This window comes from Camelus bactrianus, chromosome 6 (genome assembly GCF_048773025.1).
Source record: "Camelus bactrianus isolate YW-2024 breed Bactrian camel chromosome 6, ASM4877302v1, whole genome shotgun sequence".
In the NCBI taxonomy this organism is placed as follows: domain Eukaryota; kingdom Metazoa; phylum Chordata; class Mammalia; order Artiodactyla; family Camelidae; genus Camelus; species Camelus bactrianus.
Window position 1 is genome coordinate 64,526,861 of NC_133544.1, and position 15,519 is coordinate 64,542,379.

Below are 15,519 nucleotides of genomic sequence, written 5' to 3' on the forward strand. Positions count from 1 at the left end.
TAACTGCTAAACTGTTCAGGAATCACTTCAAATTATTATGTCCTTTTTTTTTATTTATTTAAATGAAGGATTTCTGCTTCCCTTCCCCTTCTAGGCATATGAAAAGATTGCCCTTCTAACCATCTAGAAGTTGGGTGTGGCTATATGATTTGCTTTGGCCAATGAAGTGTGAGTGGAAGTGATATGAGTCCCTCTGAGGCAGAAGCATTTAAGAACCCATGAACAATTCTTCATGCTTACTTCACAATGGGGGCAGGTGGTGATGGCTAGTCTCATGGTGACATGGCAGGATCTCAAAATGGTGGCACTCCATGGGCTCGGGTACCTGAATAACTTAAAATGTGCAGAGCATCCAGCCAGACTACTCTAGACATGTAGTGTCAGAGAGAAACCTTTGTGGTTTTAAGCCGTTGAGATTTTGGCAGTTACCACAACATAACCTAGCCTAACCTGACTGATACAAGGTTCATTTGCAAGGTGACTGAACATCTCCAAGAACTAAAATGCAATTTCCAGACTTCTGATTATATCACTAAAAGCTGTTGCTCCTATCTGGAAGACAGTGAAAATGAATTGTTGATTTTTACCCTCAGCTTCCTTATTTACTACCAGCTTCTGATTTTGAAGAAAATTATATTGAGACCTTCACTCAAGAGCTCTCCATTATTCTGGCACTTAAGACTGGAAGGAGAAGGGGAGGCCCAGATCTTGTTTTCTCCATTCCAGAGCCTAATCCCAGAACTGTCCCCACCCACTAATACTCACACAATCTTGTCATAGGGCGGCTATTACCACTCCCAAGGTGTCACAAACAGAAAAGAGCTGCCACTGGCGCCACTGCAATGTCAGGGCAAGGCAGCCAGGCTGCGCTCTTTCCTCACTGGTGCCTGGGCTTGGCTAAGCCCGGAGAAGCAGCATTCTCTAGGGAAAGAAGCCTTCTCAAGTGGGAACAAAAATGAGTGTGAGGCGCACACCCATCCTGGGCACTATGTGAATCTGGGGTGAGTTCTCTTAGTACTCCAGCTCTGGTCAATTTGTAGTTCCTTTAGCGGCTAGTAAGCTGTCCGGCTGGTGCTGTTCGTTGTCCCAGTTTTCCTGGGCTTTTCTCAAGCCCACCCGATCTTGTCATCTTTGCACAGTTGCAAAGGTCACAAACGGTGGGGGTTGAGCGCAACCAGAGCTTCAGCAACCCTACCGCAGCTGGGATCAAAGGTCGGCGGGGCTGCCAAAAGGCTGAGCCTGCGCAGTCCCGCTCCCGCCTTGGAGAGAAAGGGTGGCGGCAACGCGGGCTCGTTACACCGGCGTGCTCCCAAGAGGCGGGAAAGCCTTAGGTCGGGTCGCCACGTCCCTCCCTCTTCCTGCCCCATCCACCCATCAGCCTGGCCAGCCCGGCCTCCTCGGGCGCCCAGGCCCCGGGGGAGGGGGATGAGAAGGGCCCTGGGCTTCTGACTCATCATCTCCAACCCCTTTCTCGCGCGCGCTCCAAGTCTCAGGACTTTGGACCGGGGCACTGTGGGAGGGGGTACAGCGACAGCATCTGGGAAACCCCACCTCTGCCGAGGGCCAGCCCTCAGCCCCTGCCCGTCTCCGAAGCTGCCAGAGGAGGAATGTGGACCCACAGTCAGCACCCAGTTACCGAGGTTGGGGTGGTGGCGCCCCCGCTTAGAATAGCCCGCCCGGCTCCTCCCTGCTCGCGGGGCCAGTGGTCGCGTCCGAGGAAACTCTCGGCTAGGCCCCGACTTCCAGCGCCTCGCGTCACTCAGCCGATGAACAGCGCCCCCACCGCGGAGGGAAGGCTCTTTATTTCCCAGCAGGCCACGGGGGGCAGCGGGGCATCCTGGGACTTGTAGTCTCCGTTAGAGTAGAAAGGAACCGGATCGAAGGGAGAGAACCAAGGCACCCGTGAATTGATTTCAGAGGGTGGGCGTGTACGGGAACCCGGGCTTGGCGTGGATGGGATTGTGAAAGGTGGAAATTGTGGAAACAGTGAGAGGAGGCGAATGTGAAGCTGTATGGGGAGGCAGTCGGGAAGGAGGGGAAGGCTGGAAGGGAGGAAATGGGTCCAGGTGAAAGCTGGTTTAAGGTGTCCTCCAGGCGGGCAGATTTTCGGGGCAGTGAGGTGATGGAAGACTCGGTCTAGGCATTGTTTTCCCCAGCAGGAAAGAAAAGAGACAGGGGCCTACTCTGAGTGGAAATGGAAGGCACTTCACCAGACTTCATGTAGGTCTCAAGGGACTCCATCTAGTTTTAAGTTCGGTGGGATAGGGTGCAGGAGGGTCTGGAGAAGGCGCCCGTCGGGTAGGAGAGCAGCACCTGTCTGCTTCTCCTTGCCAGCTCACTCATTTGTTCTGTCTGCTGTGCTAACTGCCGTGGGACCATTCTCTAAATCAGGAACTTCTTCCAACTCCGAGAGACCCTGAAAACCAGACAGGTGTGAGGGGAGCAAACTATAGGGGTGAGAAAGCAGGAATCCCAGACAGATGCAGCTTACTTCTGCTTTTTTTTTTTTCTCGTGTTCCCATAGCCCTTCCAATATTTAGGCATATTCCTAATTCTCTCCCAAATTTCTATTCCCAACCGTTTAGATACCTAACTCTCTCTTACCCACTACTAGGGGAGAAATGTCCAAATCCAGAAAACCAGTTTCAGTCTAGGACCACTTCCTTCCCACCCTCGTTGATTTCCCTTAAGTACCACAGACCAGGATAGCCAATGAAAAAAAAAAATGAGCTGCTAATTAGCTCCTTCATACTTTCCTTCCTGCCCTCAATACCTCCTGCAGCTCCTGGTAGTGCAGACTCTGGCTCCTGAAGCATCCTGGCTTCCTCTGGCTCAGCAGGAATAGGGAGTATGCTGAGACCAGCACTCCGCCTAGGGTGAACGCCTCAGCGCTGAGCTCCATCACCAGCAAGCCGGCTAGCTGTAGGTAGACAGGGCTGAGGATGCTGCAGGGGACCCTGCACCTATTTGCCCCTACCCTTTCCCCTCCTCTTGCCTCCTCCTCCTCCCACTTTCTTTATTCACTCCTACCTGGGAGGGGACAGCTGGGGAGGACATCAAGGCTGTCTTCAGCACCTCAACCACCAGTGCAATGAAGCCCAAGATCAGATTGAAGGTGTTGAATATCATCATGGCCTGCACCTGCCAGTGAGCCAGTTCAGCCCTGCCCAGCCCAGGGGACTCACTACAACCCCAAGCCCCACCTGCAGGTTAGCTGAAAACAAAACTCAGCTCCTGTTCCTCCACCTCCAAACAGGGCCATCAGCCCTCTAAACTTCTTGTTTTCCCTCCTCAGTCTTTTAGGCCAGTTAGAGGCAGAGAGCTGACACAATTACTCAACAGTTAGAGAGCCACTTCCTGGGCAGAGGTGTGCATGCCTGTGTGCGTATGTGCTCTGTGTGTGTGTGTGTTTGTGGGGGTGGGAGAATAGAACTGCATCCTCTTCCCCTCTCACCTTCCAGAGACGGGGTGCTCTGCGCAGCTCAAGGGTAACAATCCCAGTGAGGAGACCCTGAATGGTGAGAAAGGCAATCGGTGAGCTCTGGGCCCATTAGGGAGGGGCCCCCAGGACCTTCCATCCACCCTCCCATATGGTGGTTCTTACAAATAGTCCAGGTCCAAGTGGCAGTGCTGTGGCCACGTGACATGCAGAGTTCAGGCAGGCAACTGAGATAGCAAAGGGCACCACAGCCACTGCCAGCCATAGCTGGCTCACCTGGAGGCCGGATGCACGGCAGTTGAAGGAGAACTGTCAGGAATTCCCTTCCTTCCTCCCAACCCCTGCCTCTCCCAGAGATCAGTGATTGGGAGGGATGTGTAGTGGCCAAAAGTAGTCAACCAAGGGCAGTGAAAGAAGGAGATATCATTTAAATTTTGTCTGCCTCATGTTGTAGTTTAGTTACTTACCTACGTGTTTTCCCTACATGATGGAAGCTACTTGGAGATTAAGGGTCTTGCCCTGTTTATTCTATGCTTCCTCCACCCTCCTCCCACTCAGAGCCTAGCACAATTTCAGACGCAGGCTAGGTTCTTACTAAACATGGGTGGATTGAATTGGGGTACAAGTGAAGATGCTGAAGCTTGGGGTGGGGCAGCCTGGCCTCACCGCCAGCACCAAGAGGTGCCCACTCTGCCTATGCCTCGCCCAGTGCTGTAGCCTTTCCAGACGAAGGCTGGGTCTTTCTTGCTCTTGCTGACCAGCTCTCTCCTCCATGGCTCCCTTGACCACTAGGACTCGGTGCTTCCTAGCCTAGGAAAAACGCATTATGGCACCTATCAGGAGACAGGACATGCTGCTACATCTCTTTCAGCTGCCCCTCTGCCCACTCCCAAAATCCAGGGAGTTGAGGCTCAGGGCCTCACACCTACCTAGTCTGAAGCGGCTGTTCCAAAGGGATGGGTCCCAGCTGGGCCTGAGCTCTTGGTTGGGCCTGGTAGCTCAGAGCAGACGGCAGACTTGTCCTGGCAGAGACAAGCTATCAGAGCTGGGGTGTGGTGGGGCAAAGGTCCCTATGAGGGCCTAAGGATCTAGGGAGTGGCAGTGGGTAGACACCAGCCTCAGTTCACTCCACAAGACACCCAGCCCTATCTCATTCTGTTCCCAATTCCTATTGCCCCCATCTCTGTCCATGCCAGGTTCCTCTTCTGATCACTCACCTCATCTGATGGACACTACCACCCTGGGCCCCATTCCCCTGCTATTTCCATCTAATCTTTCTTCTTTGTGGGGGCTTCCTCAAATTACTTGCTGTTCCTTTCAAAAATCCCACATTACTGTCTGCATTGGTCCCCTGTCATTACCACTTGAAGCTTTGTCCCAAGACCAGCCAAGATCTGACTTCCTGTCTCTCACTTTCTGGACAGTTTCTCTTCTCTCATTCTTTTCTTGAAGGATTTACTCTGTATCGGACACTGACTAAGTGGATGGAGAGCTCTATTTATAGTGGGGATTGTTTTTGACTCAGTGATAACCTGCAGCTAGGCATGTGTAGAAGATGGTCCTTAAATGGTCAGTCTTGGGGAGGACACTGTTCCAACAATATTTTTGAGAGATAGAAGTTGCCTTGTAGCCAGGCTGACCTGGACTAGACTCTCAGCTCTGCCACTTTCCAAGCTGTGTGACCTTGGATATTATTCTACCTACTGGAACCTCAATTTGTTCAAACTGAGTGATAAAAGGGGACTAATGAAATGACTTGAAGGGTTGTTGACTCAAGGAGGGTGCATAATAACAATTAATGGTGCTATGAGGTCATACTGATGTGCCTGATGCCTGTATACTAAAAGGCTTATTCAGAAGCTAAGCTGGGGTCATTTATTACCACAATAAGAAGCAGAACCACCTGGGCCCAAATATATACTTTGTAGATCAAAAATAGGAACGGCCCATCTTGGTGCGGAGCCTGAGGTCTGGAGGCAACCAGACCTATGTTCAAATCCCAGATCTACCTGAGTGACCTTGGGCAAGTTATTTAATCTATCTGTTTCCTTATCATTAAAGGGAAGTTAATACCGACCTCAACGGGTTGCTGTAAGTATTAAGAGAGAAAATGCATATGAACCAGTTCAGCCCAGCACCTGGCACATACATGCTCAATAAATGTTCGTGGCTATTATCACTGTCATTATTATTTGATGACAGAAGAAGACTGAGCCAGAAGACCCCCAGGACTTAGTACTAGGAGGCAAGGTCCTGGGAGACAAAGTGGCCTTCTTTGTAAGCCACTTCTGCCCTGCTCAGTGCTGGGCCAACACTCATTGAAGCATTGTGTCCACTCTTTCCTGGGGAGTGGGGATCACATTTAAAGGAATCCTGAGAACTGTTGTCTGTCTACTCCGTCCTCGATCCCTATGTGCATTAATTTTGGTGACAATGGCCTGATTGTGAGATGCTGGACTTGCACTGAGGATCCCTGGGCTGGTAGGCCAGTGGAAAGAGACTCTTTGGCCTCATTTTCCTTACCTGTAAATGCAGACTAATTATATTTCAGTGTTATTTTAAGGATTACATACTATTAAATGTGTAAACAGGCATTCGGTAAATATTGATTATATCTAAGTACACTACTTACAAATTTGTAGCCCCTGTCTAGATTACAGTCTCCTCCAGGGAGGGCACTACATTCTCCTGGGTTCATCCCTCCCGGCGCTGAGCAGAGCGCCTGGTACTTAGTAAGCACTCAGTAAATATTTGTTGTATTGAAGAGCCATTAAAGTGACTTAAGGAATGGAAAATAGAATTCGAGAGGAAGGAGCAGGAATTGTTTATCAAGAACAGGAAGGACCGAAGAGTAACTTTAATAATGTTTCTTATACGGCAGACATTAACTATCTCTATAATCGCCCCTCCTCCTCCCCCAAAAGAGACAGAAATTGTTCGGGAGAGGCTTTGAGATAAAACCCCAGGAAGAACTTCCCGAGTCTGTGCATGTTGGGGCAGAAAGAGCGGCAGAGCCAGCTCCTTCCCTGGTATGTCCGGGTTTAGGGTGGGAGGGGCAGTCCTGCTTGGAGGCTGGGGGAAGGACGAGATGACCTTTCAAAATCTCTTCCAGTCTCCTGTTGGAATCATCTGTGCGCCCCACCCCCGCTCCCTCCCTCCCTCCCTCCGACAGCGCCCCCCGTCTCCAAACCGCCCGCACCCCGCCCCTGGCGGCCGCCTCTCGCGGCTCCCGGGGTCCCCAGCTCCCTGTCCCCGGAGCCAGAGCCCCGCTCCCGCTCCCGCTCCCGCGCGGCTCCCAGCCCCGCCGCGCCGCCCCCCGCATGCTAATGGCCGGGCCGCCTCCCGCCGCACACAATGCGGGCCAGGGCCGGGGGCGGGGGACCGGGGAGGGGGCGGGGGCCGGGCCGGGGGCGGGGGGGCCGGGGCCCGGCGCATCTCCCCCGGCCCCACGTAACGCTGACGCCCGCGCCGCCGGCCCGCCGCCCGCCGCCGCCGCCGCCGCCGCCCGCGCCGCCGCCGCCCGCCCGGGGCTCGTGAGTAGCCGCTCCCCCCACTCCTGGCCCCCCCTCCGCCACCCGGCCCCCGCCCCCGGCCCCCGCCCCCCCTCCCGGAGGGGGGGCCCGCTGCGCGCGCCCGGCTCGGAGCAGGTGCAGGGGGCGGGGGCGGGGGAGGGGCGCCGGCTCGGCCCCAAGCAAACTTCGCCCAGAGCTCCTGGGGGGGCGGGGTGGGGGCGGCGGCCAAGGAAGCCTGGAGAGCTAGGGGGGCCTCGAGGGAGGGGGGGCAGGTGGGGGAGCCGGGAAAGCGGACACCAAAGGGGAAAGGCCAGCGTGGGGGGGGGGCCGGCGGGCGTCTTTGTAGGGGCCCGAAGGCAGGGCGCGAGGGGCGTAGGGGTGCGGGGCGGCCAAGCTGGGAGCCCGAGTGGATGAGTGCCCCCCGGCCCAGGTAGGGCTGATGGAGGAGGGGGAAGGGACCCAAACTCTCCGGGAGCGGGGGTGGGGGAGGGGAGAGGATGGGGGGTGCTTCCCTCTCTGCGTCCCAAACAAAGTGTCACAAAGAGCTCGGCCGGCGGCAGCAGCGGAGGCGGCTGCAACTCAGCTTTTGTTCTCCCGGCCCGGGTAGCTGAGCCCTGGCCTCCCAATCTCCTAACCCTGCCCCCCATCATCTTCCTGGTTTATCTTCCCCGGGAGAGGTTTGGGGTGCTGCTGGAAGAACCTCTTGTTCAGGATCAAAGGTCTTGTCCTACTTGCCAGCCTACTTCTGGGAGGGAGATTTTCCCAGAGGCTCTCCTACCCAACTCTCTACCCCCTAATCGGAGAACTGAGGCCCATATGGTGCTAAGACTCTGACCTTTCTAGGGTCAGCTCCAGCTAAGGGGCCTTCGGGCTGGCTATATACCCACTACCCCAAATCCAGGTCCTCTAGAACTTTCAGAAGAGGGGTCAAGTTGGGACATACCTCTGGGATAAGATTCACCATTGGTGGGGTGAGCAGGTGAACCTTCCTTTCACATGCTGTACATTTGGAGTCCATGACGAGGTCTGTGACCCCAACTCTGGACAGTCAGAATGAAGGGGAGGAAGCTTTACCAAGAACTCAATCTAAAAAGTGGGCAAGCTGTGCAGTGGGGTCATTTTGGGGGAGCCACCTAAGCAGTGAGGTTCAGAGGGCTGTGGAGAGAAGACCATAAAAGTGAGCTACTGGCATGTCTGTGTGATAAAGGTGGTCTTGACTGTAGACCACCTAAGGAACTCCCTTTCCTTTTAACCCCATCTAATGCAACGTTAATCACAGTATTAGCGGACTTGGAAGGTGTAAGGATTCTAAAAGGGGAAAACATCAAATATTAGAGAAGACCAGAGACAGGCCTAGTCACAACTGTACTTCAGAAGTCCTGAGTCCTTGCCCTGTACACTTTGACCCTAAAAACTTCTGAACCACAAGGCTTGAGGGGCAGTCTTTGTGATCCTCCAGGCAGCAGATGTTTCTATATACCTGACCCTGTTGTTTCTAAGAGTCTTCTCACCAACCCTTCCGTCCGTCCCTACTCAGTAAGGTTTAATGGTCCACACCCCCTTTCCCACCAGCTCTCCTAGCACATAAAAGGAATTGGCCTGTTGTTTTGGAAAGATTTCAGATCCCTATCCTTGGCCTTGCATCCCTATAGAACCCAAATAAGGGCAAGATAACCCTTGATTCCCAGTGGGGGTGGAAAGTAGGTCATTACTACTGTCTGGCTAAGTCTCGTGGATGGTGTTTAGGGCCTGACTACAGAAAACTCTGTGATTATTGCCCACAGGCAGTATGTGCCTGACCTGGGTTCCAGGTCAGTTCATAAAATCTGGGGTCCTGGCAGTGCTTTCTCCTATTGCGAAAAACTCATGGGATAAGGTGCTTGGGACCTGGTTTGGTGTGGAGATGATTCAGGAGATATTGACTGGGCCTAGGGGGTCTATCAGTGTGTTTTGTTGATTTGAGACCACCCTCTGGGGAAACTTTCCCTGCCCAGGAATTCAGCTGCAATTTGGGCCTTCTTGTATATCACTGTATTTCCATCCTGGAAACTGCTATGTGCAAAGCAGGTTTTTTGTTTTTGTTTTGTTTTGGGGGCGGAAGCTTTGCCCAATTCCTTCTTGCTTGCCTTGGAAATGAGGTCAGCCTCCCATGAGGTATTTTGTTTACTATCCTATAAGTAGTTTTAGGGGCCCTAGAATCTTCTCAGAATCAGAGTATGTGCCCATAGGTTAGTCAGCTATGACCATGCAGTATTCCCAGCCTCCCCCCTCCTCCCCCACCATCTGCTTCCTCTGAATATACCAGATTGGCTGTACACCAGGATGTTCCGGGAATCCCCAGGAGAGCAACAGAATGTGATGGACCCAAATACGATGCCTCAGTAACTCATTCCAGGATGTACAAACTGTAACTGTCAGGACACTTCTTATAGCTAATTAAAATTCTTCTAGTTACATCTATTTTCTATTATGTCTGTCTATTTTCAGTGACATCCAAAAGGCCAAAATAATCCCTCTGGTACCACTGTTTTTTATCCACCTCTGTGGTTCCCAGATAGGAATTTTAAAAAAATCCTCCAGCTTTTCTCAGTGCCTTATAGTGCTAAAATGGCAAGCGTGGCCCCTCTAGCACTTCATAGCTCTATCAGTGGTACTAAGGTGGCCAAAGTGGCTCCTCTGGTAGCCCACTGCACTCTCCATGGTACTGAAGGAATGACCATTTGTTTTAACATCTCTCGGGTCCAGAAGAGTCCTATGACTCAGAACCACAAAACTTTTGAACTGGAAGGGACCGTCAGTATAAATCAGTCCAACCTCCTTATTTTATGGATGAGTAAACTGGGAGGTTAAGTGATTTACTGAAGGTTGCAGGGCTATTACTGGTCTAACTGGGCCCACAGTAGTCTTGCACTCCTCAGTCCTATTCTAGTTCACCTTTCTGATCCTACTCAGTGAGGCTGGCTAGGCTCTTGGTCCCAGGAAAGGGATTTATTTGGAGGATCCAGAAAATGAGGGTGGATGCCTTAATTTGGAGCTACAGAAATACAGATTAAAAGGGGTGGTGGAGGTTGTTTAGTGACCCTTGGACAAAGACATTTTGTTAATCTCCTGTTAATAAAATTCCCAGCCAGATACCACATGTAACAGGTACGTGTCCCTTCATGGAGCCTTATTATATCTACAAAATGTCAAAAATTAAAGAAGCCTTGGACCTCGAGAGCCTTTTCTCATTGCAGGGCTGACTCTTGGCTCAGTTTTCTTCTATTAAAGATCCTTAAGCAAAGTAATACTGAGTCCTTTTCTTTCTCAGTAACCTATTTCAGTTTCAGAATGCCTATTGTAAGGAAGTTCTTTATATCTCAAATATTCCTTCTATCTCAGGCGAAAAAAACATAGGCCCACATTTGTCCAAATACAATTCTGTATGTAAGCAAGAGGGGAGACTGGACGACTTCTGGTCATTCTCCTAGGCCTGTTTCCATGATTCTTAATTTTGGGGTTGCTTCTAAGTCCTAACGCTAACCTCCTCTGCAGCTTACAATCAGGAGATCCCCCCCCCCCCCCCAGTCCTCTTCCTCTCGGTGCTCTTCTCTTTCCTCAGAACTGGAGCTCTGCACATCCCAGGCCCAGGGAATTTTAGCCTGGAGAATTTTAACCCTTTTCTGCTCAGAGCATGTGCTGAGCCCCTATCTGTGCAGATGGCCCAGCCCCGCCCCCCGTCCCTCACTCCAGCCTCTTGAGCTCAGAGCCAGTGTAATCCTCCTCTTGTGTGAGGGAGCCTCTCCCCTGCAGAGAGGAGGAAAGCCTGCTTCGGAACAGCCCTGGACAAAGGGGCTGAGATGCCCCATCAAACTGCAGGCTTCAAGGTTTGAAACATGGGGATGAATCCTATTCGGTATTTGCAGTTTTTAACCCCTTCCCCAGGCCAGCAGCGCCCCTTAACTTCCATTCCTCCCCCAACTCTCTCTCCATTCCCTCTCCTTCTGGCTCTCTCCCCCTTCATGCCCCTCCCCCTCTGTCTGTCTCCAGACTCTCTGCTGCTGGGAGGTGTTGCTCTCCCATGCATGAATGAGTCTCTGTAATGAATGGAAATGAATGGATCAGGAATCCAGGCGGAGGGAGGAAGAATAAGGGGGAAAGACAGAAAGACAGGGTAAAGGCAGAAGGAAGAACTGTGGAGTCTGGAAGATTGTTTGGCTGGCTGGTCAGTTAGGGGTCTGAGAGCAACTGGTCCCACATGGATAACTGGGGAGCTTGGCAAGCCCACCCTATTTGCTCATCAAGCTGCACAGCCCAGCCTAAATGAGAAAGGGGCATACTGTGACGGTCTCCTCCACCACCAGAGGGTGGGGGCGTTGGGAATGGGGGGTGATGATGGTACTTGTTCTGGACAAGGCATTTAAAACGAATAATTTAGGGGAAGAAATCTGGGTTAACGGGGGCAGTGTGAGCAAATCAAGGAGTACTAGTTTTGAAGACAGCAGCTCCCTCCTGTCTCAGGATGTAAGGAAGGAGAAGGGCTAGGTTTTAGGGTACTGAGTGTGGTGTTGGGGGTGACTCCACTGCTGAAAATCAGGGCTCATCTTTTCCTCAAAATCTGTCTCTCTTGCTTTAGCTCTTCAGCACCTGTTGCCTTCACTAGCAGCTTTTCCTCCTCCTCTTCCCTGCACTCCCCAGAACCAAAGAATGTGAAGGGGGTCCATGGAGGTGAGTGAAGCTCTGGCCTGAATCTACAAGTACCTGTATACTGCCTCCCCTCCCTACCTCTCTCTCTCTCTGGCCTCCCATTATTAGAAATTATTTCCATTGCCCCAAAGGCTCAATTCCCATTCGTCCCCCAGCTTCCCCGAGGTTAGTGGGAAGGGCGCCCGGTGTTCCTGGTTCAGGCCCCAGCTCACCCTCCCTCGGGTTCCTCTGGCCCTCCATGTCCAGGCTTCCCCTACAGCTCTCCCTTCTCCACTCTTTGCTCTACTCACATCTTTCTCCCCAGGGCTCACGTCCCCGCGCCCCGGGCGGCCACCTAGCGCCGTCGCCACCGGCCTTCGACGGCGAACTGGATCTGCAGCGCTACTCCAACGGGCCAGGCGTGAGCGCCGGGTCTCCGGGAATGGGAGCAGTGGGCTGGTCTGAGAGTCGCGCAGGCGAACGGCGCTTCCCCTGTCCTGTATGTGGGAAGCGCTTCCGCTTCAACTCCATCCTGGCTTTGCACCTGCGGGCGCACCCAGGCGCCCAGGCCTTCCAGTGCCCGCACTGCGGCCACCGCGCGGCGCAGCGGGCCCTGCTGCGCTCGCACCTGCGCACGCACCAGCCCGAGCGCCCGCGTAGCCCTGCCGCGCGCCTGTTGCTGGAGTTGGAGGAGCGCGCCCTACTGCGGGAGGCCCGGCTGGGGAGACCCCGAAGCTCAGGGGGCCTGCCGGCCACTCCTGCCACTGAGGGCCTGGCGCGGCCCCAGGCTCCATCTTCGTCCGCCTTCCGTTGCCCCTTCTGCAAAGGCAAGTTTCGCACCGCGGCCGAGCGCGAACGCCACCTGCACATTCTGCACAGGCCCTGGAAGTGCGGCCTGTGCAGTTTCGGCTCCAGCCAGGAGGAGGAGCTGCTGCACCACAGCCTGACGGCCCACGGAGCTCCTGAGCGACCCCTGGCGACCACCTCGGCTGCGCCCCAGCCTCAGCCTCCACCCCAGCCTGAACCCAGATCCGTCCCTGAGCCCCCTGAGCCTGAGCCCGAACGTGAGGCAACCCCCGCCCCCGCGCCTGCTGCTCCCGAGGAGCCCCCTGCGCCTCCGGAGTTCCGCTGTCAAGTGTGTGGCCAGAGCTTTACACAGTCCTGGTTTCTCAAGGGTCACATGCGCAAGCACAAGGCCTCCTTTGATCATGCGTGTCCTGTGTGTGGCCGCTGCTTCAAGGAGCCCTGGTTCCTTAAGAACCACATGAAGGTGCACACCAGCAAGCTTGGTCCACTGCGTGCCCCGGGGCCTGGTTCTGGGCCTGCCAGGGCCCCCCAGCCTCCTGACCTGGGCCTGCTGGCCTATGAGCCCCTGGGCCCTGCGCTCCTCTTGGCCCCGGCGCCCACCCCGGCTGAACGCCGTGAGCCTCCAAGCCTTCTGGGCTACCTGAGCCTGCGAGCTGGCGAGGCCCGGCCCAATGGTGAGGGCGCTGAGCCTGGGGCTGGCCGCAGCTTTGGAGGCTTCCGCCCACTCCCCTCTGCTCTCCCGGCCCGGGCTCGCCGGCACCGTGCGGAGGAACCAGACGAGGAAGAGGAGGTGGTGGAAGCAGAGGAAGAGACCTGGGCCCGGAACAGGGCGCTGGGCCCTCTGGCCTCACTGCCCCCACGCCCAAGCGAGGGCCCAGGGCACTCTGCGCCTGCTGCGGGGACCCAGGCAAGGTCCACCACCACCACGCAGGGTACGTAAGGGGTCTCCTCTCTCAGAGGTTTTCCACATCCTGGGCCCACCCTGAGGACACCACTGCCCTCCTGTTCCTTTTTTTTTTTTTTTTTTTAAAGGACCTGTCTCATTTCTCACTTTTAAACCCCCGGAGTTTTTACCAACTTTTGCGGACACAGCTTAACTCATGACAAATCCAATCCCTCAGGTTCCCGTAAACAGATAACTGTTTCCTCTAGGGCCCCGAGGGGAAGCAATCCTGTGGTGGGTGTGAGGGCCCATGGCCTTGATAGGGCTAAGGCAAAGGGTCCCTCTGACTTCCCTTAATATGTGTATTGCAGAAGAGAATGGCCTCTTAGTTGGAGGGAGCCGGCCTGAAGGGGGTCGGGGTGCCACTGGCAAGGATTGCCCCTTCTGCGGAAAATCATTCCGCTCAGCGCATCACCTCAAAGTGCACCTGCGAGTGCACACAGGTGAGGGGGCAGCTTCCGGGGTGGCAAGAGGGGTGAGGGCTACGGGAAAAGGCCGGGAGATGACGTTCGCAGCCGTCAGACTGGCCAGATGAGATCGTTGGGAAACGCTTCTTTATTAAATCAGAGGGGGTTGGAGGTTTTTTTTTTTTTTTTTTTTCTGGTCCAGAGACGGTCTGTACATGGAGCGAAATGCCGCTTGGAGCGGTCACCGATGGTGACTCTGGTCCTATCGCAACCCCCTCTCTCCAGGCGAGCGCCCCTACAAGTGTCCGCACTGCGACTACGCAGGCACCCAGTCCGGCTCGCTCAAGTATCACCTGCAGCGCCACCACCGGGAACAGAAGAGCGGGGCCGGCCCCGGGCCGCCCCCAGAGCCGCCGCCCCCTTCCCAACGGGGTTCGGCCCAGCCCTCGGGAGCCAAGCCGACTCCGCAGCCTGCGACCTGGGCGGAGGGCACGGCGAGCCCCCGGCCTCCTTCAAGCGGCTCTGCGCCTGCGTCCCGTCGCAAGCCCTCCAGTCCTGGGAGGACCCTGCGCAACGGGCGAGGCGGTGAGGCCGAACCCCTGGACCTGTCCCTGCGGGCAGGGCCAGGAGGCGAGGCTGGGCCGGGGGGGGCCCTCCACCGATGCCTTTTCTGCCCCTTCGCCACTGGAGCCCCCGAGCTCATGGCCTTGCACCTGCAAGTGCACCACAGCCGCAGGGCTAGGGGCCGCAGGCCGCCCCAGGCCGATGCATCCCCGCCCTATACTCGAGCATCGTCAGGAGAGAACCCCCCCAGTCCTCCACAGGAAGGGGAGGAGGGGCCTGGGCTGTTGAGATCAGGAGAGGCTGGGCTTGGGGGGCAAGAAAGGTAGGGAGCCCTTTTAGGGGCCGTTAGCTTAGTGAGTTTACCCCGCAGGAGCCGGGGAACGCTAGAGGTAGTTGGGTAGAGCAGCCAGCAGGGGGCAGCGTGGGACCCACATCCCAGCCCCAGGCGGACCAGAGGTGGAGGGGCAGAGGGCGTTAGGAGGGTGGGCGGGCGGTACCCACCCAGCCCAGGGGAGAGTCACAGTGCCTTAGAAGTGGCAGGGGTGAGGATCAAAGAACGGGGTCCCAGGGCTGGCAGAGAGGAATGTTCCAGTTGAGGGGCGGCTCTGCCAGTCTTTGCTGGTCCATAGGCGTGAAAGTTTATTTTTGTACAATGGGTGGGGGTGGGGGGCACTGTACCCTTCTAGCCCCTTCAGGGGCCCTGTAGACGTCGCTATTTTTGGTACGATTCCTGTCATCCCTGTCACAGAGTTGTGTCCCCAATAAACAGGTGTCTTGAGGCACAGGGCACTGTGTCTGTCTGCCTAAGTCCTGTCCTTGGGCCACTGTGTCCAGAAAATAGTCGTCTCTTCAGGAGCTATTTATCACCCAAAGAGCTTGGTAAGAAATGCAGGAACTTGGGCTTTACCCCCAAGCTTTGGCTTCAGTAGCTCTGGGGTTAGGCCCAGGACTTAGCATTTAACAAGTAGCTTAGGGGATCCTCATGCACTGTGGTTTAAGGACCTCATTTTGAGAACTGCTGGCCTGTGCTGGACCCCAGCTTGACTGTGACCAGCTCAGCCTCAAGAAGTGGGTGCAGCATGAGAGGAGGAACTTCAAAGGGTGCATTGAGCCTTTGGGGGCCACTCCTCTGAGAGGATGCACACTGGCCCAGGCCCAGGGCAAGCTTTGGGCAGGTAAGGG

The 15,519-nt window shown here is 55.0% G+C and overlaps 2 protein-coding genes across 11 annotated transcripts; one reads left to right on the forward strand and one right to left on the reverse strand.

Annotated features, from left to right (window-relative positions):
* Positions 1 to 1,767: 1,767 nt before the first annotated feature.
* TMEM253 (transmembrane protein 253) lies at positions 1,768 to 4,726 on the reverse strand. Of its 5 annotated transcripts, none has more exons than XM_074365838.1 (7): positions 4,369 to 4,722; positions 4,106 to 4,249; positions 3,605 to 3,715; positions 3,455 to 3,511; positions 3,031 to 3,135; positions 2,753 to 2,920; positions 1,768 to 2,416 (listed from the first exon to the last, which is right to left on the reverse strand). In XM_074365838.1, the coding sequence occupies exons 2-7, from the start codon at positions 4,211 to 4,213 to the stop codon at positions 2,336 to 2,338; spliced, it is 630 nt and encodes a 209-aa protein (XP_074221939.1). In that variant the 5' UTR covers positions 4,214 to 4,249; positions 4,369 to 4,722; the 3' UTR covers positions 1,768 to 2,335. The 5 variants fall into 5 exon arrangements, with proteins under 5 accessions (XP_074221939.1, XP_074221938.1, XP_045368578.2 ...); XM_074365837.1 differs by having other exon boundaries at positions 3,031 to 3,141; positions 4,369 to 4,693; XM_045512622.2 differs by having other exon boundaries at positions 2,774 to 2,920; positions 3,031 to 3,141; positions 4,369 to 4,665.
* A 1,901-nt stretch (positions 4,727 to 6,627) lies between these two features.
* ZNF219 (zinc finger protein 219) lies at positions 6,628 to 15,129 on the forward strand. 6 transcript variants are annotated; one of them, XM_074365832.1, is made up of 5 exons: positions 6,629 to 6,972; positions 11,567 to 11,658; positions 11,942 to 13,355; positions 13,678 to 13,809; positions 14,059 to 15,129. In XM_074365832.1, exons 2-5 carry the CDS (start codon positions 11,653 to 11,655, stop codon positions 14,661 to 14,663), a joined length of 2,157 nt encoding a protein of 718 aa, XP_074221933.1. In that variant the 5' UTR covers positions 6,629 to 6,972; positions 11,567 to 11,652; the 3' UTR covers positions 14,664 to 15,129. The 6 variants fall into 6 exon arrangements, with proteins under 6 accessions (XP_074221931.1, XP_074221933.1, XP_074221936.1 ...); XM_074365835.1 differs by lacking the exon at positions 6,629 to 6,972 and adding an exon at positions 7,231 to 7,381; XM_074365833.1 differs by lacking the exon at positions 6,629 to 6,972 and adding an exon at positions 7,426 to 10,817.
* The last annotated feature ends 390 nt before the right edge of the window (positions 15,130 to 15,519 follow it).

Excerpts from the sequence above, each read along its gene's own strand:
- ZNF219 (XM_074365830.1), top strand. The coding sequence starts at position 11,876 with ATGTCCAGGCTTCCCCTACAGCTCTCCCTTCTCCACTCTTTGCTCTAC. Across the intron at positions 13,356-13,677 it reads GTCCACCACCACCACGCAGG|AAGAGAATGGCCTCTTAGTT; the intron begins GTACGTAAGGGG and ends TGTGTATTGCAG. Across the intron at positions 13,810-14,058 it reads GCACCTGCGAGTGCACACAG|GCGAGCGCCCCTACAAGTGT; the intron begins GTGAGGGGGCAG and ends CCCTCTCTCCAG.
- TMEM253 (XM_074365837.1), bottom strand. The coding sequence starts at position 4,213 with ATGGAGGAGAGAGCTGGTCAGCAAGAGCAAGAAAGACCCAGCCTTCGT. Across the intron at positions 2,921-3,030 it reads CCCCAGCTGTCCCCTCCCAG|CTAGCCGGCTTGCTGGTGAT; the intron begins GTAGGAGTGAAT and ends GTCTACCTACAG. Across the intron at positions 2,417-2,752 it reads TATTGAGGGCAGGAAGGAAA|GGTCTCTCGGAGTTGGAAGA; the intron begins GTATGAAGGAGC and ends TCTGGTTTTCAG.